At 44.6% G+C, this 27,747-nt stretch overlaps 1 protein-coding gene across 1 annotated transcript; it reads right to left on the reverse strand.

Moving 5' to 3' along the window:
* Positions 1–234: 234 nt before the first annotated feature.
* LOC311116454 (cysteine-rich protein 1-like) lies at positions 235–4,215 on the reverse strand. Its single transcript, XM_084191537.1, has 4 exons — positions 4,047–4,215; positions 1,607–1,701; positions 844–898; positions 235–660 (listed from the first exon to the last, which is right to left on the reverse strand). Exons 1-4 carry the CDS (start codon positions 4,087–4,089, stop codon positions 596–598), a joined length of 258 nt encoding a protein of 85 aa, XP_084047663.1. The 5' UTR covers positions 4,090–4,215; the 3' UTR covers positions 235–595.
* Between the last annotated feature and the right edge of the window lie 23,532 nt (positions 4,216–27,747).

The following is a 27,747-nucleotide window of genomic DNA, read 5'->3' on the forward strand; positions in this document are numbered from 1 at the left end:
CACACACATACACATACACATACTCCTTCTCTGGCTTTGGTTGATGACAGAGACAGGGAGAGGTGCATAGCTACACTCCAATTCTGTAAGTTTGTGTGTGTGTTCAGAACTCCGGTGGTATTCTAGACATGATCTTGCTAGGGAGTGTCCACTCCAGTACATGTGTAGTATAAGGATGTGTTGAGGCCTAAAGGGACCCTGTGTTTAACTCACACACTGCAACAAGACGGCTGTAGTAGCTTTTGTTTTATTGAAGAGCAACCGTCTCCATTGAGCACAAAGTTGTGGTCCAGGTAGTTGTTTTATGATTGACTGAAAGAGGGGGACTTTCAGAGTGAGACTGATGTCTGTTGCTTGGATAGTAGTTAATTAAATGTCAGGTTGGTTGGATAGTAGTTAATTAAATGTCAGGTTGGTTGTCTATTGGTTATTTCTTGGTTGGTCGAACATTGGTTGGTTGGTTGAATGTTGGGCCTAGTTGTTTAGTCATTGGCTTGTTGGCTGAATGTCAGGTTGGTTGAACATAGATCCTTGTTGATAGGCTGTTAGTTTTCATTAGGTTGTATTTTGGTTGTTTTTTTGGTTAGACTGGTTCCTAGGAGGAGGAAGAGGAAGAGGAGGCTGAGCTGTGACAGTATGACATCATTCTCCTGTTACCTGCTGAGAGAGAGAGAGAGAGAGAGAGAGAGAGAGAGAGAGAGAGAGAGAGAGAGAGAGAGAGAGAGAGAGAGAGAGAGAGAGAGAGAGAGAGAGAGAGAGAGATACATGAGAGGCTTACTGTATACACCATATTTATGGGAATAGGCTGCCATTTGGTACAGTACATCACCAGGGAGTAGCTACCTCTGGGACCGAATGTCTTCATGTAACAGTTAGTGCAGTAGGGCTTCTCATCATGCTGAAACACAATGCACAGAAAACATCTTAGTTCATTAGATACATAAATATACACAGATAGATAGATAGATAGATAGATAGATAGATAGATAGATAGATAGATAGATAGATAGATAGATAGATAGATAGATAGATAGATAGATAGATAGATAGATAGATAGATAGATAGATAGATAGATAGATAGATAGATAGATAGATAGATAGATAGATAGATAGATAGATAGATAGATAGATAGATAGATAGATAGATAGATAGATAGATAGATAGATAGATAGATAGATAGATAGATAGATACTTACTCTCTCTCCCCCTTCACTTCCTCCTCTCCCTCCTACATCTCCCCCTCCACGTTATACCTCCCTCCCTCTCTCCCTCCCTCCCTGTTGATACTATCTCCCTCCCTCCCTCCCTCCCTCCCTCCCTCCCCCTGTCTTTGTACCTCAGCATGTTGTCCTGGGGTCAGCTGTCTATGACACTGTTGATACTACCTTTCCCCCTCTCCTCCCCTCCCTCACCCCTCTCTCTCTCTCTCTCTCTCTCTCTCTCTCTCTCTCTCTCTCCATACCTCTGCATGTTGTCCTGGGGTCAACAGTCTCTGACACTTTTGGGACTATCTTTCCCCCTCTCTCCCCCCTCCCTCTCAGCTCCCATTCCTCCCTCCCCCTTCTCTCCCTCATCCTCTCCCCTCTCTCTCTCTCTCTCCATACCTCTGCATGTTGTCCTGGGGTCAACTGTCTCTGACACTGTTGGCACTTCAGACACAGAGGGTGGTAGTCACGCCCCAACGACCTCTTCTTCTCACCTGGACCAATGGGGTTCAAGGATACCAAGGGTTAGAGGTTAAATGTCTGTCATGGACCAATGTGGTTCAAGGATACCAAGGGTTAAAGGTCAAATGTCTGTCATGAACCAATGGGTTTAGAGGATAGCAGGGGTTAGAGGTCAAATGGTGTCTGCCATTCAGAGAGAGATCTGCACTGTGACTGGAGAGTTACCTGTTAGGCTCCTGTTAGAGTTGCTAAGCTAGCGGTAATTTACCAAAGTTACTGGGATGTTCTATGGTAACTTTGGAAATGTATACTTGAGTAACTTTTTTTTAAGGTATTCCTATATAGTGTGTCTGTGTCCATATTGTCCATGCATTTTCAAAAGAAAATAGCCTAATTAATGAAAAAAGCATCTAATCAACAATGGCATTATATTAAATTAATTCTGCAACTCTGACAACTATTTACTTTTTTCACAACTGCCACCAATTTGGCGGCAACACATTTACAACAAAGACATATTGACAGTCAAATAAATACAAGTGTGTAAAAAAAGATATATAAAGTATGTTTCATGCTGAAACCCTCATATTAAACACCAATGCTATTTACTAAGTTCATGGTTTATATTAAGGATAATGTTTTACAGCTTTGTATTATATATATATATATATATATATATATATTTTAAACCATCTTATTTAATTATTGTATATATTTAACATATGATAAGGCCACACAGAGGGACAGAGATCATTACAGACTCATGTGATAAGACCACACAGAGGACCAGAGATAATTACAGACTCATGTGATAAGGCCACACAGAGGGACAGAGATAATTACAGACTCATGTGATAAGGCCACACAGAGGGCCAGAGATAATTACAGACTCATGTGATAAGGCCACACAGAGGACCAGAGATAATTACAGACTCATGTGATAAGGCCACACAGAGGACCAGAGATAATTACAGACTCATATGATAAGGCCACACAGAGGGACAGAGATAATTACAGACTCATGTGATAAGGCCACACAGAGGACCAGAGATCATTACAGACTCATGTGATAAGGTCACACAGAGGGCCAGAGATCATTACAGACTCATGTGATAAGGCCACACAGAGGGCCAGAGATCATTACAGACTCATGTGATAAGGCCACACAGAGGACCAGAGATAATTACAGACTCATGTGATAAGACCACACAGAGGGCCAGAGATCATTACAGACTCATGTGATAAGGCCACACAGAGGGCCAGAGATCATTACAGACTCATGTGATAAGATCACACAGAGGGCCAGAGATCATTACAGACTCATGTGATAAGGCCACACAGAGGGCCAGAGATCATTACAGACTCATGTGATAATCTGAAGTACCCAAAAAGACAACTAGATGTCATTTGATAAAATTCCCCCCAAAACTTAAATGTTACCAAAATTCTGGTAGTTTACTGGTAAACATAGAAACTATCCAATAATATGTCTTTAATTTGCAACCCTAGTTCCTGTACCGGACACATGCAAATAATGCAAGTCCCTAAAGGAAAGGAAGCCAAGTTAGTATTTGAACAAAGCCGGAATGTGAGACAACAGTCTGCTGCCTCATATCAACTGAGGACTTAAGACACAGGAAAGGAAAGGAGGCCAGGTGAATGGAAGCCAGGTTAGACTATTGGAACCCAGCCTCTGAAGGAAAGGAAGCCAGGTTAGACTATTGGAACCCAGCCTCTGCAGGAAAGGAAGCCAGGTTAGACTATTGGAACCCAGCCTCTGTAGGAAAGGAAGCCAGGTTAGACTATAGGAACCCACCCTCTGCAGGAAAGGAAGCCAGGTTAGACTATTGGAACCCAGCCTCTGAAGGAAAGGAAGCCAGGTTAGACTATTGGAACCCAGCCTCTGAAGGAAAGGAAGCCAGGTTAGACTATTGGAACCCAGCCAGTCAAGGAAAAGAGACCAGTTTAGGGTGTTGGAACTTATCCCGGGATGAAAAGAAGGCCAGTTAGAAAGGAAAGGACACCAGGTTAGAGTGTTGGAGCATAGCCGGTGTGTTAGAGAACAGTCTGCTCCCTCAGAGAAGCCACTTCCTGTTGTCTGTGTGTGAGTCATGACAGACTGTTCAGAGCATGGAGACACACACACACACACACGCACACAGACACACAGACACACAGACACACAGACACACGCACACAATAGGAAAGGTATAACGATTGAGGCTAGAAAATATTTGTGAGCGATGCCTCTCAGAAACCTGTAACTATTCCATAATTCTATGGCATCTCTGACCCACTGTATGACACTGCAAACACACACACACACACACACACACACACACACTCCCACACATACACTCCCACACATTGCACTCACCAAAGTAGACGGGTTTCCCCCAGATGGGACAGTAGCCCACCATGATAGATGATATTCCTGACACGGTTATTTAGCAGACAGCAAGTGTGGACGTAGAGAGTGTGAGTGTGAGATGGAGAAAGCGTGTGTGTAGAGAGAGAGAAAGTGTCTGTAGAGAAAGAGAATGTGTGTGTGAGAGAGTGTGTAGAGAAAACGTGTGTGTGTCAGAGAGATGTACAGGAAATAGGTTCAACTCTCTGAATGTGACGAGTTCTGATGACAGAACCAGGATGTGGCGAGTACATTGTCACAGCGAGACAAAGAAAAATCATTTCAAAAGAAAATGCTATATCAACACATTGGTGTCAATGGTAATACAAAATATACATAGAAATAGGACAAAGTTATGTTATGAAATGATATGATACATATAACTAGAAAGATATGATACATAGAACTAGAAAGATATGATACATAGAACTAGAAAGATATGATACATAGAACTAGAAAGATATGATACATAGAACTAGAAAGATATGATACATATAACTAGAAAGATATGATACATAGAACCAGAAAGATATGATACATAGAACCAGAAAGATATGATATATAGAACTAGAAATATATGATACATAGAACTAGAAAGATATGATACATAGAATTAGAAATATATGATATATAGAACTAGAAAGATATGAACAAAAAAGGCTGTGAAAACATGTCATTGTGGTCTATTGGCTTGATCTTACTCAAAAGATCATATGAAACTACCCTTTAATTGAGTAAAAATTGTTGAAATAGAAAAATAATCGTCATCAAGATATCATTATGTTATTCAAAAACATGCGTGTCACAATTATTGGCTGCCCTATAAATTATTTTGAACAAAACCTAATTGAGTGCATTTGTAAAGTATTCAGACCCCTTGACTTTTTCCACACTTTGTCTTATTCTAAAATTGATTAAATTGTTTTTTTTCCTCATCAATCTACACACAATACCCCATAATGACAAAATGAGAACAGGTTTTTAGACTTTTTTATAAATGTATTAAAAATAACAAATTGAAATATTACATTTACATAAGTATTCAGACCCTTTACTCAGTACTTTGTTGAAGCACCTTTGGCAGCGATTACAGCCTCGAGTCTTCTTGGGTATGACGCGACAAGCTTGGCACACCTGTATTTGAGGAGTTTCTCCCATTCTTCTCTGCAGATCCTCTCAAGCTCTGTCAGGTTGGATAGGGTGTGTCGCTGCACAGCTATTTTCAGGTCTCTCCAGAGATGTTAGATCGGGTTCAAGTCCGGTTTCTGGCTGGGCCACTCAAGGACATTCAGAGACTTGTCCCGAAGCCACTCCTGCGTTGTCTTGGCTGTGTGCTTAGGGTCGTTGTCCTGTTGGAAGGTGAACCTTAGCCCCAGTCTGAGGTCCTGAGCGCTCTGGAGCAGGTTTTCATCAATGATTTCTCTGTAAATTGCTCTGTTCATCTTTCCATTGATCCTGACTAGTCTCCAAATCAAATCAAATCAAATTGTATTTGTCATGTGCCGAATACAACAGGTGTAGACCTTACCGTGAAATGCTTACTTACAAGCCCTTAACCAACAATGCAGTTCAAGAAATAGAGTTAAGAAAATATTTACTAAATACACTAAAGTAAAAAAAATAATAAAAATTAACACAATAAAATAATAACGAGGCTATATACAAGGGGTACCGGTACCGAGTCAATGTGTGGGGGTACAGGTTAGTTGAGGTAATTTGTACATGTAGGTAGGGGTACAGTAACTATGCATAGATAATAAACAGCGAGTAGCAGCAGTGTAAAAACAAAAGGGGGAGGTGTCAATGTAAATAGTCTGGGTGGCCATTTGATTAATTGTTCAGCAGTCTTGTGGCTTGGGGGTAGAAGCTGTTAAGGAGCCTTTTGGACCTAGACTTGGCACTCTGGTACCGCTTGCTGTGCGGTAGCAGAGAGAACAGTCTATGACTTGGGTGACTGGAGTCTTTGACAATTTTTTGGGCCTCCCTTCTGACACCGCCTAGTATATAGGTCCTGGATGGCAGGAAGCTTGGCCCCAGTGATGTACTGGGCCGTACGCACTACCCTCTGTAGCGCCTTACGGTCGGATGCCGAGCAGTTGCCATACCAGGCGGTGATGCAACCGGTCAGGATGCTCTCGATGGTGCAGCTGAATAACTTTTTGAGGATCTTGGGACCAATGTCAAATCTTTTCAGTCTCCTGAGGTGGAAAAGGCGTTGTCGTGCCCTCTTCACGACTGTCTTGGTGTGTTTGGACCATGATAGTTTGTTGGTGATGTGGACACCAAGGAACTTCAAACTCTCAACCCGCTCCACTACAGCCCTGTCGATGTGAATGGGGCGTGTTCCCAGTCCCTGTCCCTGAAAATCCTCCCCACAGCATGATGCTGCCACCACCATGCTTCACCGTAGGGATGGTGCCAGGTTTCCTCCAAACGTGATCTCATCCCAGGTAAGAGGGGGAGTGGCAGCAGCAGGTTCTCCCCATGTGAGCTGAGTCCAGTGGACCAGTCCTGTATCCCCCCTCCCATACAGCGACAGTGGTCTGAACCATGGCTAGCTATCCACAGTCTGGCTTGACTAAACAAGGTTTACCAAGAGGGAAGGAGGGAGAGGTAGGTATCTCTATTTGCACATCATCTCTTGCACATCTAGCATTACAGTGTTAATACTATTGTAATTATTCTGCACTATAGCCTATTTATTGCCTTACCTCCATAACTTGCTACATTTGCACACACTGTATATATATTTTCTGTTGTATTTCTGACTTTATGTTTTTTTTACCCCATATGTAACTCTGTGTTGTTTTTATTGCACTACTTTGCTTTATCTTGGCCAGGTCGCAGTTGTAAATGAGAACCTGTTCTCAACTGGCTTACCTGGTTAAATAAAGGTGAAATAAAAAAAAATAAAAAAAAAGTAGAGGAAGAGAAAGAGGGAAGAGAGGAAGGAGGAAAGGGAGAAAAAGGGATCTCTCCATCACGACTGTAAGAAGGAAAGGAGGGAGAAGGCCGAGCAAGAGGAAGAGGAAGAAGTGGAAGATGACAAGGAGAGTTGATCTATCCATCACTACCATAAGGAGATCTCTTATGGGGGCTCTTGTTCTCTCCTCTTTCCTACAGAGGAGCACCTTTCCCAGGCAGCCCAGAGCAGACTCTACCCTGAGAGAAGGCTAGCCCCTGGAGGTTTCACCTTGGATTTATACAGAGAACCCCCCAGTACTCAAATTGCTTTACATTGTAGAGGGGGATCTAATCTCATTGGAGGCGACCCAATGACCCAGAAATGCTCCGTGGACAGACTTCCTCCCTGCTCCCCGTCTCGCTGGCAGGGGGCTCGTAGGAACAGCCCTCCCCTCCTTGACTCCAGCTCCACCCCTTCTTCACCTGCCCCCCTTATCATGTTATTAGTCTCACCTACAGGTCCCGCCCCCTGGCCTACCTGTTGCAGGTGTAAGTATGGTGTGTCGGACACAGCTGCCCTTCCCCTCCTCCCCATCCTCCCCCTCCTCCCCTCTTTCTCCCACTTCCCCCCCATCTCTCGCGCGCTCTCCTACTCCCCCTTCCCTTTAAAGCAATACTTAGACCAGGCTTTCTGCCTCCTCTACCCCTCTCCACATCCTCTTCCATTCCTACTCTCTTTCTCTCCACCTCCTCCTTCTCTTCCTCCTTTGTTCCCCCTCTCCCGCCCTCCAGTGAGAGAGGCAGGAGGTCACCTCGCTGTCACTCTATCCAGCTGGAGCCGCTGAGAGGGCGAGGAGGAGAGGAGGAGGAATAGAGGAAAAACAGAGGAGACAAGGGGGAGAGGAGGAGAGGGGGAGAGGGAGTGAGACACTATGTTAGCTGTTGTGGTGTGATATGTGTAGTTACTTGTAATAACCACTAGAGCAAGCTGGACACTTATTTGGTGATTGCTGACCTCAATGTGTGCATCAACAGTCTAAAGCAGTCATCTCCAATCCAAATAATTAGTTGGAATAATTAGTTTATTAGACATTTCCTATTTATACTGTATGTATAATAAAACCCATCCTTTATTCACTTGTGTTTTAGCTTTTTCCCTACACCCACACTGAAAGTTGTCACTGACACTGAACTTTAGTCTGTCTTGCTTTATGATAGTCACATGTCTCTACCTTTACAATAAGTCTCTCAGTATTCTTCATGAGGGCTTTAAAGCTAATGTTAATTTGACTGCATACTTCAAGAACATACATGTATTTTCCAAGACAGACCTGTTACTGGCTGTGTCTGAATATCCATTCTAGCGTAATACTTACTTAAACTGCATACTAATTTCGCCTTTGATCTAGTATAATTCACTCTTCTTTTCTGACTCACTTGTTTGGCAACAGCTGATAGTCAGATAAATTGATGCGCTGTACCGAAATGAACGAATGACGGGAGTCAATGCAATCGCGCATTAGATGATGCATTCTTAGTACTATTGCAGCGTTCATGTGCTAGTCGGAACTTGGAAACCCGGACATTTCAGACTTGCTTACTGGTTGTAGTTATAAACGTGCCGTATTCAACGAATCAACAAGTCGGACATTTCAGAGTTTCCTAGGTCCGACTAGCATGTCAACGCGGCATAGATTCTAAATTTCACATACTAAAAAACTAAATGTTTTTATATACTATTTTGTACTCTAATATGGGTATTCGGACACTGCCTTTTTGTCTCTCACACACTGAGCATGAGCACAGTCATAATGGCCACAGCTTCCTCCGACCTGGCAGACCACCTGTGCTGTTCCATCTGCACAGACATCTACACTGAGCCTGTGTCTCTAAGCTATCAGCACACCTTCTGCAAGAGCTGCCTCCAAGACAGCCTGAATGCTGGACACCAACTCTGTCAAGTGGGCAGGGCTCTGGTCAGAGACAGAATCTTCCAGATCAACAGACTGATCAGGAACGTGGCCTACCAGCTGAAATTGGAGGAAAATGCTAAAAGACAGAGAGCTACAGCCGAGAGAGGAAACAGTAGAGAGATGAATGTCGTGAACATGGAGAGGCTCTGAAGCTGTTCTGTGAGACGGACAGTAAGCTGATCTCTGTGATCTGCAGAGATGGGTGAGACGACAGAGGACACACATTCAAACCTATAAGAGAAGCACATGAGGATCTGAAAAAAGAGGTAGCCTCAGATTTATGCTACTTCAAGAAGGACATTAGTGTGCTGGAATACTCAAGAGATGAGCAGCAAAGAGAAATGTCTCAAGCAAAAGAGACGTCAGATCATCTCAAAGTCCAGATCAGGTTGCTTGGTTGACAAGGAGATAGTACTTGCCAGGCTGGAGGAACAGCTAAAGGAGAAGAGAGTTAAAACGGCCTCTCTTCAGTCTGAGCTGGACCTCACTGAGTCCAGAGACTTCCTGCTCTAGTGGATGGAGAGGGGCTGCACTGAGATGAGGGAGAGGAGGAAGGAGGAGGAGTGGGTGGAGAGGAATATGATAGAGAGGAATATGATAGAGGGATTAGGATAGAGGGGAATATGATAGAGGGAATATATTGAGAGGAATGTGACAGAGAGGATTTGTTTCATTAGATCACTTTAAGACTTAAAACCTCTTAGGCTGACAGTCCCCGAAATCGGGCGCTAGAATTTCTTTAAAAAATATGTAAATGTTTACATGACTTATTTGATTGATTTCCCACCGTTTTATATTTCAGAAGACATCCATCCGGACCTTCCTATAACCACGTAAACGTCCTCTGTCGAATAAACTTGTATTTGCCTCCCTCTGGTGGTCGGCTGCATCATTACATCCATTTATATCACTTAACTGCAACGTTAAGTCAAAGGGGCATTCCAGGAAAAACATTTATCCAGCTTGACTGCTTCACGGCACAGACATGGCAAAGCAATCACTGCATTTGCCTCGAGCAGGCAGAGCTAAATACATAACTTTCATAGATCTACTATAAAGAATGCGACCTACACACTTCCTTAAACCTAAAATAAGTCAAGAAGTAATTTTGTGTGGAAGTCAAACATTCGTTCAGAACGACAAAATCGAGACCTTAACATAGCCCTTCTCCCATTGTCTATAGGCGGGATGCACACTGGTTAAATGGCCCAAATGTTAATTTAGACATTCACACATTTTACAGATTTTGACTATCACTAATGTCATGAAATGTTTGGCAAAGTAGTAAAGAAGGTTGTATTATACTTTTCTTGTGTACTAGATCATATGGTTTGAAAAGTTATTTTTTTTCTCAGACATAAATGAACAATTCCAGGTGAAATCTAAAGGTCATAGCTTCCTGGGGGAGGGACACCACTACATTAATAAAATATTGCCCTCTTGCTAGATTGATGACTAAAGCCCTAGTGAAACAGTGCAAAATGGTTGTCAGCTCAACTGGTTAAATACAAGACCTGTTCATTGTGAAATGTATGTGTTCAAGTCTAATAATTTTGCTCTATATATTTTCTGCTCTGTATGTAATTGTATCTGTTTAAGCTGTTTGGATTGTTAATTGATATAACACAGGGCACCATTGAAAAAGAGACACTGGTCTCAATTGGGATTCCCTGTATAAATAAAGAGGAACATGATAGAGGTAATATGATAGCGAGTATTATGATGTAGTGGAATATGATGGAGAGGAATATAATAGAGGGAATATGATAGAGGGAATATGATAGAGGAATGTGATGGAGGGGAATATTATAGAGAATGAAAGGAGGAATGTGTGACGCTCTTGAGCAACAAAGGTTGTCTGTTTGGTTATATCAACTGGAAAGACATGGATAAGAAAATGTTCAAACATATTTTTAAACAATGGGCGCTGTTGGCAGGTCTACAAATACTGTTCTATAGTCAGCTGATATTGATTTCCTTATTTAATAATTTATTAAACTAAAATGCTAAACATCAATGACACCTACTCTTCAATTACATTTTTTGGGCCTATATAATTACACATCCAGCTTATTGTATCCCTCTGTGAGCATGCGTACCGTAAAGATACCGTAAGGATCACTCGACTGCAACAGCTCTGGTTGATTTAATCGATCAATGGCTCAGGTCACTTGACCAAGATAAACTTGTGGATGAGCTGCTTCTTGATTTTAGTGCTGCATTTGACCTTGTTGATCATATGGCTAATAGCTAAGGCCATTGAAGAGAGATGTTTTCTTGAACCCTCATTTCTTTTTTGGAACTTTGTTACTGAGGTGACATAGACTATGGAAGACTTGTTTTACTGTAGTAAGGTAGCCTATGTATTTCATTGATGATGATGATGATGATGATGAAAAATATTGACATTAGTGGTAGGCTGAGATCGAACAAACAACCTAAGTAAGCCTGGCTTCTAGTTATGATATCTAAAACATATAGACTTTTAATTAGGCAAAACACATGTCGTTTGAATGGTCAACCATTTGATATGAGTTACAGCATTATATTTTAATAAAAAATTAGGTTATATGGATTCATTGTATATATTAGGCATGACTGTGCTGCATAGGTACAAAAAATACTAACTAAATTCTGCCAGCATTTGATTACACATGAAAGCTGCTGTGGGTAACCATGGCAATGGGGACTCCATTGTGACATCACAAGATTCCGATTCTGGAAGGTTACCTGTTGCACAGACAAACTGAACAGTGCAAAGAGACTGATTCAACTAACCACTGACAGATTATTCATGTCCTATTTCATTAGTGAGAGAACACACTGCTTACTTCAGAGGTAGGTTGTAATATAACTTATTGTGAATGTGTTTCAGTAGTATAACTTATTTTCAAATTACTTGTGTATGAATGTGACATTTTAAGTAGACCTAACATGACTAGTGAAACTGTTGAAGAGAGATAGTTTGCTTGAGTCCTCTTTTTGTGAGAAAATACTTCATCCTGACACCTGAGATGTCATGTTACAATTGTAGTGAGCCAGCCTAATGGCTAATGCATTCTATTGATGACAGAAAAAAAAACCTCTCTGTGTTAATCACCAACATATGTTGTAATCAATTATCTCAGTAAATATGTACCAAAAGAGTAGGTTGTGTAAAAAAACAAGTACGCCTAACTAATTTGTAGCTAATTCATTTCTAATGAGAATAATATGTTCTTAATTGAATGGACATCCATATCAAATGTTTGAAATGATAGACCTCTTTAAATTGAGGTGCACTCAGGGGCACTCAAAGAGAAGACTAGCGTTTTTACCTCCTTGGTTTTTAAAATAGATGAAACTGTACAAGTTAGGTCCTGCATGGATATAGAGTCATTTTCTACCCAAAACACAGTGTTTTCAATGATATGATGGAAGTGATTAGTGTGGTTTGTGAGAACCAGGCCCAATATGGAGTAGAGCTACATGAGGGGTTGAATAAGGCTCAATAGTAAGGTACAGAAAGAGCCTGAAGTTTGCTTTTTAAAGTCTGTGTTGTGCTTTTTCATCTGCCATGGCAACGCCTTGCATCACAATGATGATGTCATAAAGGATATTGTTCACGAAATGATAAGAACAGCCAAAATCGATTCATTTGAACTTGGTCCCTTTTCCAGTAGCAAACTTTTTACTAGTAATTCAGATAGGCCTATTGCGTAAACATATCTGGAGCAGGATTCTCACTTGCTTAATTGTAAATAACTGGGAAGAAAACGTGTGCACATTGTAAAGAGATGCATTATTATTTGGTTAGCAACACCCACTTACTACAACGTTATGTATTTTCCAGAGTTATTGTTAGCTAAGAGGAAGACATGGAGGGTTCAACGCTGACACAGAGGAGGGGTGAGTGTCGGTTGGAGGAAAGGGCGATCCAGACAGACTACGTGATGGAGCTGGGAGCCAGGTTGGCTCTGGTTTTGCAGATCCAGAAGGATCAGGAGAAGAAGATGAAGAGGATTTGGTTCAAGACGAGGAAAATGCCAAGACTGATTGAGGAGGTAACAAGACCAACTTTGACAAAGTCGACTAGAGTTCTATTTAACAATATTAATTAATGCAAATACAAGTTATTGTAAGGGCAAAATGTTCCATATCACATGGAATGTAAGCTAACAATGTTTTGTCCTTATTTATTTTTGTATTAGGCTACACCATGGCAATGCTTACAACTGTTCTTGTCTAAATGTGTTGTATCATGTCTGTCTGTTTCAGTGTATTTATGTCCTCAGTTCTTATGGTGGTCTTGTCATAAAAAATAAACAACCATTCTATCATAGACGCTCATATCAGGATTATGTGGTTGTCTCACCTAGCTACCTTAAGTTTAATGCACTAACTAACAATAAGTCGTTCTGGATAAAAGCGTCTGATAAATGGCTAAAATGTCAAATGTTATGCTGGCTGTGGGGCATGTATTTTTACACTTAGCTGGCCCATTGGCTAGGGGACCCAGGGTTGGGACAGACTGGTGCAGAGCATCTGAGAGGACACTAGATATATATATATATATATATATATATATATGTGATGTATAAGTAAATAGTGCTGACTCATACAGTATGTATGTATGTACTGAATGTGATCACTTTTATCATGTCTGTTTCTTTTCTCACACATAATGTGAGAGATGTGAGCAACTGTCCTCTCACTGAGTTTATGGCTCCCTGTATTGACTCCCTCCCACCACTGGCTTTCACCAATCAGAGGCCTATACCAACCATGTTGCATCCCCCCTCTCCATTGGCCATACGCGCTCAGGATGCACAGCGGTTCATTGTATTTTCATACTTTGTCCCTGAAACCTGCCAGTCTGCTGAATGCCCAGTTGCCACAGAGTCCACTGCAGATGTATCTACAGGTACACGAGAGGACCTATGGACAGATACACATCTTTCCTCAATGCTGCATCGATACCTGCCACACTTCTTTGACGAAGACTCCATGCAGCCACATCAGGCAGTAGAGGGCACCACTGAGGTCTCAGTTGCTCCAGTGGCAATATCTAATGTCGAGGAAGAGGACAGATTCTATCCTTACTCCCTCCCACCCCTGCTCAGCGGTTCATTGGCAATTCATTCAATTTTCTCGAAACCTCCCAGCCTGCTGTTTCAGCCGCAGAGTGCCCAGTTGCCACAGAGGCCACTGCTACCACAGCCACTGTCAAGGGAGAGAATCGATGGGCAGCTAGAAGTCTTCCTTCAGTGCTGCCTCCATGCCTGCCAACAGTCTTTGACGATGACTTCATGCCACCAGAGCAGACAGTAGAGGATACCTATGAGGTCTCAGTTGCTACAGAGACCACTGCAGGCACAGCTACTGTTTATTTTGGAGTGTACAGATCAGCAGCTAAATGCCCTGTCCCAGTGCTGCCTCCAATCTGCCACTTGTCTTTGAAGTTTACTATAAACTGCCAGGGGAGGCAGTAGAGGGCACCACCAAGTGTCCAGTTATCAGTGAAACAAACAATGATGTGTCCACTCACCTCAAAGAGGACATGGCAGCTGATCAAAGCCCTCCTGACCCTGCAGCACTGCCTCCAAGCTCGCAACAGGTCCTATTCCTCAGACAAAAGAGGATGCCACCGAGTCCTCCGTTACCACAGCGATCACTGCAGGCACATCCATTGTCCAGGGAGAGGACCTGTTGGGTGATAAAAGCCAGGCTGTCCAATGCTGTCCAAAGTCCAATGCTGCCTTCAAAGTTGCCACACATTCTAGACAATGACCACAAGCAGCCAGAGGAGGCAGTAGAGGACACCACCAAGAGTCAAGTGTCCAGGGAAGCGGCCGTTTCCGTATCCACTGTCCACAATCTGCCAGGGGAGGCAGTAGAGGACACCAACAAGTGTCCAGTTGCCAGGGAAGCAGCCGTTTCCGTGTCCACTGTACACATAGAGGTGTTTTTGGCTAATAAAAGTATTCCTGCACCTGCAACACTGCCTCTAATCCTGACCTGCACCCACAACAATGACCACAAACAGCTATGGAAGACAGTTGAGTGCACTACAAAGTGCTCAGTCGACACAGAGGCAACTGTTGCCATTTACAACTGGGATGATAAAAGTCCTCCAGGTCTGAATGCATTCACAACAACAATGACCACAAGCAGCCAGAGGAGACAGTTGAGGACACGACAGAGTGCTCAGTTAACACAGAGGCAAGTGCAGTTGCATCCACTGTCAAGAGAGAGGAACTGATGAGTGATAAAAGCCCTGTCCTAGCATTTCCTCCAAGCCTGGCATGCATCCATGACAAGGACCACAAGCAGCCAGAGCTGAAAGGGAAGGGCACTAGTGAAGAGGTGGATCGCTGCCCTCATGCTCACCAGCTGGTCCCAGGTGCTAACTTAACTCTGGCAACCCCTCTGCTCTGCTTGGCCACTAAGACACCTGTTAGAGTGAGAGCCTCCATATGCAGGTCAGAGGATGAGGAACCCAGGCCCTGGACGCTGGAAGAGGCAAAGGTAGGTGTCCTATTTTACACTACTACTCTACAGGGTTGGGGGTCTGTTCCATTTCAATTCAAAGCATTGAATTAAGTACTTCCTGAATTGACTGGAATTGAAATGGAATTGACCCCAACCCTGCTACTCTATGCTCATAGTATAAAACATTACCCCTTACTAGGTTTAACATTTGAATTACGTTTGGTGTGGACCCAGGAAGAACATCCATGGCTATTATAAAATCGGTTTGGGATACAAATAAACAAGTTACCTCAATTACTGTCCTCCAAATTGTGTGCCCCATGATGCCATCAATGTATGTTGATCACTCAAATGTGTATTGAATGTGCCACATTGGAACAATATTACATCAAGAGTCAATGTCTTCCTGTTAGGATTATTGGACAGGCATTGACATTGAGAGTGAAGAGAGGAGCGTCAAGGATGAGGTGAGCCCCAGGGAGGGTTTGAAGCGTGAGGCGGTCCGTGCCCATTCCAAGAGCTCCAATGGGACGGTTTCATCAGAGAGAGCAGCTACCATCCTGGGAAGAGTGGGCTTTCTGGCCATGATCCTCAAGCAGAGAGTCACGTTTTTAAAGACCGAGGAAAAAGAGAAAAATAAGAAACTGAATAAGAAGTTGAAAGATGACGAGAAAGAGAGAAAGGAGATGAAGGCGAGAGAGAAAGAGCAAAAGAAAGCCATGAAGGCTGAGAAAAAGAGGGACAAGTTAGAACAGAAAAAGAGAGAGAAGGAAAGAAAAGAGAAGGAAAGGGCAGAGAAAAAGAGGTTAGGGGGCTGATTAAGATACACAATGCCATGATGAAAGACAGGATTAAGAAAGAGAGGAAGTGGTCTGAGGAGCTGAAAAAGAGAGAGAAAGCTCAAGCTGAGCTCCTGGAGATGGAGCGAAAGATTCAAAAAAAGGAGGAGAAGAAGAGAGAAAAGAGGAGGAAAGAGGAGAGGAAGAGACTGGAGAAGAGGAAAAAGAGGGAGCCAGCTGGAGGTGGAACTGAGAGGGTGATAGAAGAGCAGGGAAGGGATGAAAGCTTGAAGATGGATGAGTAGACTGGGTAAGAAAGAGTGAGAAGGAAGATACTGTATTTTTGCATGCAATGAAAAACAAAGAATGAAGAAATAAATGTTTACTCTGTTTGTTTTTTGTCAAGGCATACCGTACAAAACATTATAAACACAAAATGTTTACTTTTCGCAAATTTGGGGAGTGTTGCACAGTTTAAATGTTGAATCCTAAATCGACACTAAGCACTCCTACATGTTGAAAGGATTGGATAGGTGTACATATAAATTAGGTGTAATATGGCAAACAAAGCCTATCAGAGGGAAAGTTAGAGCCATTACCAGTGTTTATACCTATGGGATAGGTAGAGAAAATTCTAAAACAAATCTCACAAGCTCTCATCCATATTCAAATGAACTACTGTTGTCTGGAGTAATGCAGGTGTTGGTGACCTAAAGAGACTGCAAATAGCACAAAATAAGGCAGCAAGAAAGGTTCTGCAATGTGGTTATGAGATGTTCACCATAGAATTACATAATGCACTCGAATGGCCGACTGTCAAGGAAATGATTTAAAAAAAACACACAAAAAAACATTTTTCATAAAATGTACTGAAACACCAACCGCTATATGTGATTAACTGGATATGGTCAAAGACGACTCGTGAAGGCAATAGGAATCTGGATCTGTTTCTGTGTCCTTTTCTTTTTACCTTGCTTTTGTTATTTTGTAATTTTTTTTATGTTTTGTTTTTACATTTCGTAACATGTAATAATTACAAAAACATTTCATTTAAATTTAAATTTAGTAACATACTGTATCATTCAAATATATATTATTATTTGTCTAATCATATTTTTTGCCTTTGAAGCTTAATATTTTGTAATATAATGTATGACTGACATGAGGGTAATCAAAGGGAGGGAGATAAGGGTAACAATGAAGACTTCTTCCATCACAGTTTCTAAGTGATGAGTGGAAGTGTACAGTGCCCTCCTGAATTATTGGCACCAGAAGGAAATGTGAAAAAAGAAGGCTGTGAAAACATGTCATTGTGGTCTATCAGCTTGATCTTACACTCAAAATATCATATTTATTTATTTATTTTATTTCACCTTTATTTAACCAGGTAAGCCAGTTGAGAACAAGTTCTCATTTACAACTGCGAACTGGCCAAGATAAAGCAAAGTAGTGCGATAAAAACAACAACACAGAGTTACTCATGGGGTAAAAAAAAATACATAGTCAAAAAAAATACAACAGAAAATATATATACAGTGTGTGCAAATGTAGCAAGTTATGGAGGTAAGGCAATAAATAGGCTATAGTGCAAAAATAATTACAATTAGTATTAACACTGGAATGCTAGATGTGCAAGAGATGATGTGCAAATAGAGATACTGGGGTGCAAAAGAGCAAAATAAATAACAATATAGGGATGAGGTAGTTGGGTTGGCTAATTTCAGATGGGCTGTGTACAGGTGCAGTGATCGGTAAGGTGCTCTGACAACTGATGCTTAAAGTTAGTGAGGGAGATAAGAGTCTCCAGCTTCAGAGATTTTTGCAATTCGTTCCAGTCATTGGCAGCAGAGAACTGGAAGGAATGGCGGCCAAAGGAGGTGTTGGCCTTGGGGATGACCAGTGAGATATACCTGCTAGAACGCAGACTACGGGTGGGTGCTGCTATGGTGACCAATGAGCTAAGATAAGGCGGGGATTTGCCTAGCAGTGATTTATAGATGGCCTGGAGCCAGTGGGTTTGACGACGAACATGTAGTGAGGACCAGCCAACAAGAGCGTACAGGTCACAGTGGTGGGTAGTGTATGGGGCTTTGGAGACAAAACGGATGGCACTGTGATAGACTACATCCAATTTGCTGAGTAGAGTGTTGGAGGCTATTTTGTAAATGACATCGCCGAAGTCAAGGATCGGTAGGATAGTCAGTTTTACAAGGGCATGTTTGACATCATGAGTGAAGGAGGCTTTGTTGCGGAGTAGGAAGCCGATTCTAGATTTAACTTTGGATTGGAGATTCTTAATGTGAGTCTGGAAGGAGAGTTTACAGTCACCAGACACCTAGGTATTTGTAGTTGTCCACATACTCTAGGTCAGACCCGTCGAGAGTAGTGATTCTAGTCGGGTGGGCGGGTGCCAGCAGTGTTCGACTGAAGAGCATGCATTTAGTTTTACTAGTGTTTAAGAGCAGTTGGAGGCTACTGAATGAGTGTTGTATGGCATTGAAGCTCGTTTGGAGGTTTGTTAACACAGTGTCCAATAAAGGGCCAGATGTATACAAAATGGTGTCGTCTGCGTAGAGGTGGATCTGAGAGTCACCAGCAGCAAGAGCGACATCATTGATATACACGGAGAAAAGAGTCGGCCCAAGAATTGAACCCTGTGGCACCCCCATAGAGACTGCCATAGGTCCAGACAACAGGCCCTCCGATTTGACACATTGAACTCTATCTGAGAAGTAGATGGTGAACCAGGCGTGGCAGTCATTTGAGAAACCAAGGCTATTTAGTCTGCCAATAAGAATGCGGTGGTTGACAGAGTCGAAAGCCTTGGCCAGGTCGATGAAGACGGCTGCACAGTACTGTGTATTAACAATCGCGGTTATAATATCGTTTAGGACCTTGAGCGTGGCTGAAGTGCACCCATGACCAGCTCGGAAACCGGATTGCATAGCGGAGAAGGTACGGTGGGATTCGAAATGGTCGGTGATCTGTTTGTTAACTTGGCTTTCAAATACTTTCGAAAGGCAGGGCAGGATGGATATAGGTCTGTAACAGTTTGGATCTAGAGTGTCACCCCCTTAGAAGAGGGGTTTGACCGCGGCAGCTTTCCAATCTCTGGGGATCTCAGACGTTATGAAAGAGAGGTTGAACAGGCTAGTAATAGGGGTTGCGACAATTTCGGCGGCTAGTTTTAGAAAGAAATGGTCCAGATTATCTAGCCCAGCTGATTTGTAGGGGTCCAGATTTTGCAGCTCTTTCAGAACATCAGCTGTCTGAATTTGTGTGAAGGAGAAGCGGGGGGGCATGGGCAAGTTGCAGCGGAGGGTGCAGAGTTGGTGGCCGGGGTAGTGGTAGCCAGGTGGAAAGCATGGCCAGCCGTAGCAAAATGCTTGTTGAAATTCTCGATTATTGTAGATTTATCGGTGGTGATCGTGTTTCCTAGTCTCAGTGCAGTTGGCAGCTGGGAGGAAGTGCTCTTATTCTCCATGGACTTTACAGTGTCCCAAATCTTTTTGGAGTTAGTGCTACAGGATGCAAATTTCTATTTGAAAAAGTTAGCCTTTGCTTTCCTGACTGCTTGGTTCCTAACTTCCCTGAAAAGTTGCAAATCGCGGGGGCTATTTGATGCTAATGCTGTTCGCCACAGGATGTTTTTGTGCTGGTCAAGGGGCAGTCAAGTCTGAGGAGAACCAGGGGCTATATCTGTTCTTAGTTCTGTATTTTTTGAATGGGGCATGTGTATTTAGGATTGAGAGGAAATTACTTTTAAACAACAACCAGGCATCCTCTACTGACGGAATGAGATCTATATCCATCCAGGATACCTGTGCCAGGTCAATTAGGAAGGCCTGCTCGCTAAAGTGTTTTAGGGAGCGTTTGACAGTGATGAGGGGTGGTCGTTTGAACGCGGACCTGTTACGGACGCAGGCAATAAGGCAGTGATCGCTGAGATCCTGGTTGAAGACAGCGGAGGTGTATTTAGAGGGTAAGGTAGTCAGGATGATATCTATGAGGGTACCCATGTTTACGGATTTAGGGTTGTACCTGGTAGGTTCATTGATAATTTGTGTGAGATTGAGGGCATCTAGTTTGGATTGTAGGATGGCCGGGGTGTTAAGCATATCCCAATTTAGGTCACCAAGCAGTACGAACTCTGAGGATAAATGGGGGGCAATCAATTCACATATGGTGTCCAGGGCACAGCTGGGGGCTGAGGGGGGACTGTAGCAAGCGGCAACAGTGAGAGACTTATTTCTGGAAAGGTGGATTTTTAGAAGTAGAAGCTCAAACTGTTTGGGCACAGACCTGGATAGTATGATAGAGCTCTGCAGGCTATCTCTACAGTAAATTGCAACTCCACCCCCTTTGGCAGTTCTATCTAGACTCCTGAGTGGCGCAGTGGTCTAAGGCACTGCATCGCAGTGCTAACTGTGTCACTAGAGATCCTGGTTCAAATCCAGGCTCTGTCGCATCCGGCCGCGACCGGGATACTCATGGGCGGCGCACAATTGGCCCAGCGTCGTCCAGGGTAGGGGAGGGAATGGCCGGCAGGGATGTAGCTCAGTTGATAGAGCATGGCGTTTGCAACGCCAGGGTTGTGGGTTCGATTCCCACGGGGGGCCAGTATAAAAAAATATGTATTCACTAACTGTAAGTCGCTCTGGATAAGAGCGTCTGCTAAATGACTAAAATGTAAATGTAGACGGAAAATGTTATAGTTGGGGATGGAAATTTCAGAATTTTTGGTGGCCTTCCTAAGCCAGGATTCAGACACTGCTAGAACATCAGGGTTCTTAGGAAGGAGGCTTCGGATATTAACGTGCAAGAATCCAAGGCTTTTATGATTATAGAAGTCAACAAATGATAACGCCTGCGGAGTAGGAGTGATACTGAGGGCTGCAGGGCCTGGGTTAGCCTATACATCACCAGAGGAACAAAGGAGGACTAGAATAAGGATACGGCTAAAGGCTTTAAGAACTGGTCTTCTAGTGCGTTGGGTACATAGAATAAAGGGGGCAGATTTCCGGGCGTTGTAGAAAAGATTCAGGGCATTATGTACAGACAAGGAAATGGAAGGATATGAGTAAAGTGGAGGTAAACCTAAGCGTTGGGTAACAATGAAAGAGATAGCATCACTGGAGGCACCAATTGAGTCGGTCTCCGCGTGTCTGGGGGGTGGGACAAAGGAGCTATCTAAGGCAGGTTTAGCTGGGCTGGGGGATCTACAGTGAAATAGCACAATTAGAAAAAACCGAAACAACAATAAGCTAACCATATTGACAAGGGAGAGAGGCGTAAAGCAATCACAGGTGTAATTTGAGAGAGCTAAGACAACAGCTGGTAATGACGACACAGTTTGGGCTGAGGCTAAACATAAACAGGATGTGGTACCGTAAAAAGGAACAGTCCAGCAGGCATCAGCTGTATAGCTGAGTTATCATAAGGGCGCAAGAGGCCACGGCTAGCGTGTTGGGGCTAGCAGATGGAATCTTCGTGGTCGACGTCGTAACGGGAAGACTGTTGTAACCACATCAGACGATTTCGTCAGCAGACCAGTCGTGTAGGATCAGCGGGGCTCCATGTCAACACTAGGTGGTCCCGTCCGGTTGACAGAGAGGTAGATAACCGGGAGATGGGCCTAGCTCAGGATGATTAGCCAAACCACAACGTCCATTTTGTTGCAACTAGCTGGTAGCGATGAATCCAGAGTTAAAGGTCCAGTGATTCTGGCAGAAAAACGGATATGTTCTGGGTCGATAACGCGCTGTGCAGACAGTGCAGACTGGCCGAATAATAGTCCAGGCTAGAGCTGGCTGGTAGGGGGTGCAGGCCATGGACAATGGTGAAAAACCGATAACGGTAGCTGATAGCAAGTAGCTAGTTAGCTGGCTACTTCCTTCCAGTAGACCGAGAGTTAGATAGCCGGGATATGGGCCTGGCTCTAGGCTGGCTCGAGGCTAATTGGTGCTTGCATCGGGGGCAGTGGTGATTAGCCAAACAGCAACATCCATTCGGTTGCGGCTAGCTAGTTGCGATCCGGTGATTAATGTCCAGTGATTAAATTATTCCGGCAGAAAAATCCAATGTTCTGGGTGAAATACCGCTAACTGTGGCTAATAGCAAGTAGCTAGTTAGCTGGCTATCTAGTTTCAACTGGAGATTCTAGATAAAGTAAGGTAAGTCAATAATAGAATCCGTTCCACATTGAGTGAGGCGGGTTGCAGGAAAGTATATTTAGTAGAAGGATGAAAAGTCTGATAGGGAAATATGTACGAAAAAACAAACAAAAAACAGGGTATTTACAGGCTATTTACAGACACACAACAAAAATAGGACTGCACAAATACGCCATCTTGGATTCCCTTTAATTGAGTAAAAAAAATTCAAATAGAAAAATAATCGTCATCAAGAAATCATTATGTTATTCAAAAACATGCGTCAACACTTTGTCTTATTCTAAAATTGATTAAATTGTTTTTTTATCTTCATCAATCTACACACAATACCCCATAATGACAAAGTGAGAACAGGTTTTTAGACTTTTTTATAAATGTATTAAAAATAACAAATGGAAATATTACATTTACATAAGTATTCAGACCCTTTACTCAGTACTTTGTTGAAGCACCTTTGGCAACGATTACAGCCTCGAGTCTTCTTGGGTATGACGCTACAAGCTTGGCACACCTGTATTTGAGGAGATTCTCCCATTCTTCTCTGCAGATCCTCTCAAGCTCTGTCAGGTTGGATAGGGCGTGTCGCTGCACAGCTATTTTCAGGTCTCTCCAGAGATGTTAGATCGGGTTCAAGTCCGGTTTCTGGCTGGGCCACTCAAGGACATTCAGAGACTTGTGCCGAAGCCACTCCTGCATTGTCTTGGCTGTGTGCTTAGGGTCGTTGTCCTGTTGGAAGGTGAACCTTAGCCCCAGTCTGAGGTCCTGAGCGCTCTGGAGCAGGTTTTCATCAAGAATTTCTCTGTACATTGCTCTGTTCATCTTTCCCTTGATCCTGACTAGTCTCCAAATCAAATCAAATCAAATTGTATTTGTCATGTGCCGAATACAACAGGTGTAGACCTTACCGTGAAATGCTTACTTACAAGCCCTTAACCAACAATGCAGTTCAAGAAATAGAGTTAAGAAAATATTTACTAAATACATTAAAGTTAAAAATAAAATAAAAAGTAACACAATAAAATAATAACGAGGCTATATACAAGGGGTACCGGTACCGAGTCAAAGTGTGGGGGTAAAGGTTAGTTGAGGTAATTTGTACATTTAGGTAGGGGTAAAGTAACTATGCATAGATAATAAACAGTGAGTAGCAGCAGTGTAAAAACAAAGGGGGGAGGTGTCAATGTAAATAGTCTGGGTGGCATTTGATTAATTGTTCAGCAGTCTTATGGCTTGGGGGTAGAAGCTGTTAAGGAGCCTTTTGGACCTAGACTTGGCTCTCTGGTACCGCTTGCTGTGCGGTAGCAGAGAGAACAGTCTATGACTTGGGTGACTGGAGTCTTTGACAATTTGTTGGGCCTCCCTCTGACACCGCCTAGTATATAGGTCCTGGATGGCAGGAAGTTTGGCCCCAGTGATGTACTGGGCCGTAACCACTACCCTCTGTAGCGCCTTACGGTCGGATGCCGAGCAGTTGCCATACCAGGCGGTGATGCAACCGGTCAGGATGCTCTCGATGGTGCAGCTGTAGAACTTTTTGAGGATCTTGGGACCAATGTCAAATCTTTTCAGTCTCCTGAGGTGGAAAAGGCGTTGTCGTGCCCTCTTCACGACTGTCTTGGTGTGTTTGGACCATGATAGTTTGTTGGTGATGTGGACACCAAGGAACTTGAAACTCTCGACCCGCTACACTACAGCCCCGTCGAAGTGAATGGGGCGTGTTCCCAGTCCCTGTCCCTGAAAATCCTCCCCACAGCATGATGCTGCCACCACCATGCTTCACCGTAGGGATGGTGCCAGGTTTCCTCCAAACGTGATCTCATCCCAGGTAAGAGGGGGAGTGGCAGCAGCAGCAGGTTCTCCCCATGTGAGCTGAGTCCAGTGGACCAGTCCTGTATCCCCCCTCCCAGACAGCGACAGTGGTCTGAACCATGGCTAGCTATCCACAATCTGGCTTGACTAAACAAGGTCTACCAAGAGGGAAGGAGGGAGAGGAAGGTAGAGGAAGAGAAAGAGGGAGGAGAGGGAGGAGGAAAGGGAGAAAAGGGTTCTCTCCATCACGACTGTAAGAAGGAAAGGAGGGAGAAGGCCGAGCAAGAGGAAGAGGAAGAGGTGGAAGATGACAAGGAGAGTTGATCTGTCCATCACTACCATAAGGAGATCTCTTCTGGGGGCTCTTGTTCTCTCCTCTTTCCCACAGAGGAGCACCTTTCGCAGGCAGCCCAGAGCAGACTCTCCAACGACGGTGGATTGTGCGATAGACCTCCAGGTAGGCGCTGCGCTTCCACGTAGTCACGTGTATCCTCTGTCTCAGGAGGAGACGGCCGCTATGGAGACCTACATCACAGAATCTTTGAGACAGAATCTTCACCATCAAATACAGCTATCCTCTCCCTCTGATTGCTAGTATGACGGAGTCATTACACGGGGCTTGATTCTTCACAAAATTGGATCTCAGGAGCGCGTACAACCTGGTGCGCATTAGGGAGGGAGATGAGTGGAAGACAGCATTCAGTACCACCTCGGGTCACTATGAGTACCTCGTCATGCCATACGGGTTAATGAATGCTCCTTCAGTCTTCCAATCATTTGTGGACGAGATTTTCCGGGACTTCCATGGACAGGGTGTTGTGGTATATATTGATGACATTCTAATATACTCCGCTGCACGAGCCGAGCATGTGTCCCTGGTGCGTCGAGTGCTTGGTAGACTGTTGCAGCATGACCTGTATGCGAAGGCGGAGAAATGTCTGTTCTTTCAGGAGTCCATCTCCTTCCTGGGACATCGGTTGTCCGCATCAGGGGTAGAGATGGAGATTGACCGCGTTTCTGCCGTGCGTAATTGGCAGACTCCCACCACGGTAAAGGAGGTGCAGAGCTTCTTGGGTTTTGCCAATTACTACCGAAGGTTTATCCGGGGCTTTGGACAGGTAGCAGCTCCCATTACTTCTCTGCTAAAGGGGGGTCCGGTGCGCCTGCAGTGGTCAGCTGAGGCGGACAGGGCGTTTAAACGTCTGAAGGACTTGTTTACCTCGGCTCCGGTGCTGGCGCATCCGGATCCCTCTTTGGCATTTCAGGTGGAGGTGGATGCTTCCGAGGCTGGGATCGGCGCTGTGCTGTCTCAGCGCTCGGGTACGCCACCTAAACTCTGCCACTGTGCTTTCTATTCTAAGAAGCTCAGTCCGGCGGAGCGCAATTATGATGTGGGGGATAGGGAGCTGCTGGCTGTGGTTCAAGCCCTGAAGGTGTGGAGACATTGGCTTGAGGGGGCTAAACACCCTTTTCTCATTCTGACTGACCATCGTAACCTGGAGTACATCCGGGCAGCGAGGAGGCTGAATCCTCGCCAGGCAAGGTGGTCAATGTTTCTTTCCCGCTTTGTATTTAAGCTCACCTATAGACCAGGGTCCCAGAACGCTAAGGCAGACGCCCTGTCACGACTATATGACACAGAGGAGAGGTCCATTGAGCCCACTCCCATACTCCCGGAGTCTTGCTTAGTGGCACCGGTGGTGTGGGAGGTGGATGCGGAAATCGAGCGGGCGTTACGTTCCGACCCTACTCCTCCACAGTGTCCGGAGGGTCGGAGGTTCGTGCCGCTCGAGGTTCGCGACCGTTTGATATACTGGGCTCACATGTCACCCTCCCCTGGTCATCCGGGTATTGGTCGGACAGTGCACTGCCTTAGTGAGAAGTACTGGTGGCCAACCTTAGCTAAGGACGTGAGGGTTTATGTTTCCTCCTGCTCAGTGTGCGCCCAGTGTAAGTCACATAGACACCTGCCCAGGGGGAAGTTACAACCCCTACCCGTTCCACAACGGCCGTGGTCTCACCTGTCGGTGGATTTTGTCACGGACCTTCCTCCCTCCCATGGGAACACTACGATCTTGGTCATTGTGGATCGGTTTTCTAAAGCCTGCCGTCTCATTCCCCTGCCAGGTCTCCCTACTGCCCTACAAACTGCTGAGGCCCTGTTTACACACGTCTTCCGGCACTATAGGGTGCCTGAGGATATAGTGTCTGATCGGGGTCCCCAGTTCACCTCTAGAGTCTAGAGGGCATTTATGGAACGTCTGGGGGTCTCGATTAGCCTTACATTAGGTTTTCACCCCGAGAGTAATGGGCAGGTGGAGAGAGTTAACCAGGATGTGGGTAGGTTTCTGAGGTCATATTGCCAGGACCGGCAAGAGGAGTGGTCGGGATATATTCCCTGGGCAGAGATAGCCCAAAACACACTCCGCCATTCGTCCACTAACCTTACGCCTTTCCAGTGTGTGTTAGGTTATCAGCCGGTTCTGGCTCCTTGGCATCAGAGCCAGACCGAAGCCCCCTGCGGTGGACGAGTGGTTTCGGCGCTCGGAAGAAACTTGGAACGCTGCGCATGTCCATCTGCAGCGGGCCATCAGGCGGCAAAAGGCGAGCGCCGATCGCCACCGCAGTGAGGCTCCGGTGTATGCACCGGGAGACCGGGTCTGGCTCTCGACCCGAAACCTGCCCTTTCGCCTGCCCTGCCGGAAGCTGGGTCGGCGGTTTGTGGGGCCCTTTAAAGTCCTGAGGAAATTGAACGAGGTATGTTATAGGTTACAACTGCCCATTAATTACCGCATTAACCCCTCGTTCCATGTGTCTCTCCTCAGGCCGGTGGTGGCTGGTCCACTCCAGGAGAGTGAGGTACGAGAGGCTCCTCCGCCCCCGTTGGACATCGAGGGGGCTCCGGCGTACTCAGTCCGTTCCATCTTGGATTTGAGGCGTCGGACGGGGGGCCTGCAGTATCTCGTGGAGTGGGAGGGGTACGGTCCGGAGTAACGGTGCTGGGTCCCCAGGAGGGACATTCTAGATCCCTCCATGTTGAGGGACTTCCACCGGAGTCATCCGACTCGCCCTGCTCCGCGTCCTCCTGGCCGTCCCCGAGGCCGGGGTCGGAGCATGGCTGGAGCCGCGCGTCAAGGGGGGGGGGGGGGGTACTGTCACGGAATCAGCAGAGGCTGCTCCTCCTCCTTGCTCGGGCAGGCTTCGGCGTTCGTCGACCCCGGAGTAGTAGCTGCCACCGATCTATGTTTCGGTGTTTGACTTGTTTTGTCCTGATTGTGTACACCTGTTCCCCATTATGTTGTATTGTATTCCCTATTTAACCCTCTGTCGTTCATTGTGTGTTGTGTGTTATTGTTTTCGTCATCGGCAGTGTTCGTGTGCGGGTTGTTTATTCCTCCTTATGTGGAGATTGTTTTTTCTACTCTGGTTACTTTCGAGTAAAGTACGTTTCCAGTAAGCTCTGTGTCCTGCGTTTGACTTCGCCTACCGCATTTCACCGTCGCATTCTGACAACATGTAGGTAGGGGTAAAGTAACTATGAATAGATAATAAACAGCGAGTA

Source organism: Coregonus lavaretus, assembly GCF_964263955.1.
Source record: "Coregonus lavaretus genome assembly, contig: HAP1_SCAFFOLD_2624, whole genome shotgun sequence".
NCBI classification, from domain to species: domain Eukaryota; kingdom Metazoa; phylum Chordata; class Actinopteri; order Salmoniformes; family Salmonidae; genus Coregonus; species Coregonus lavaretus.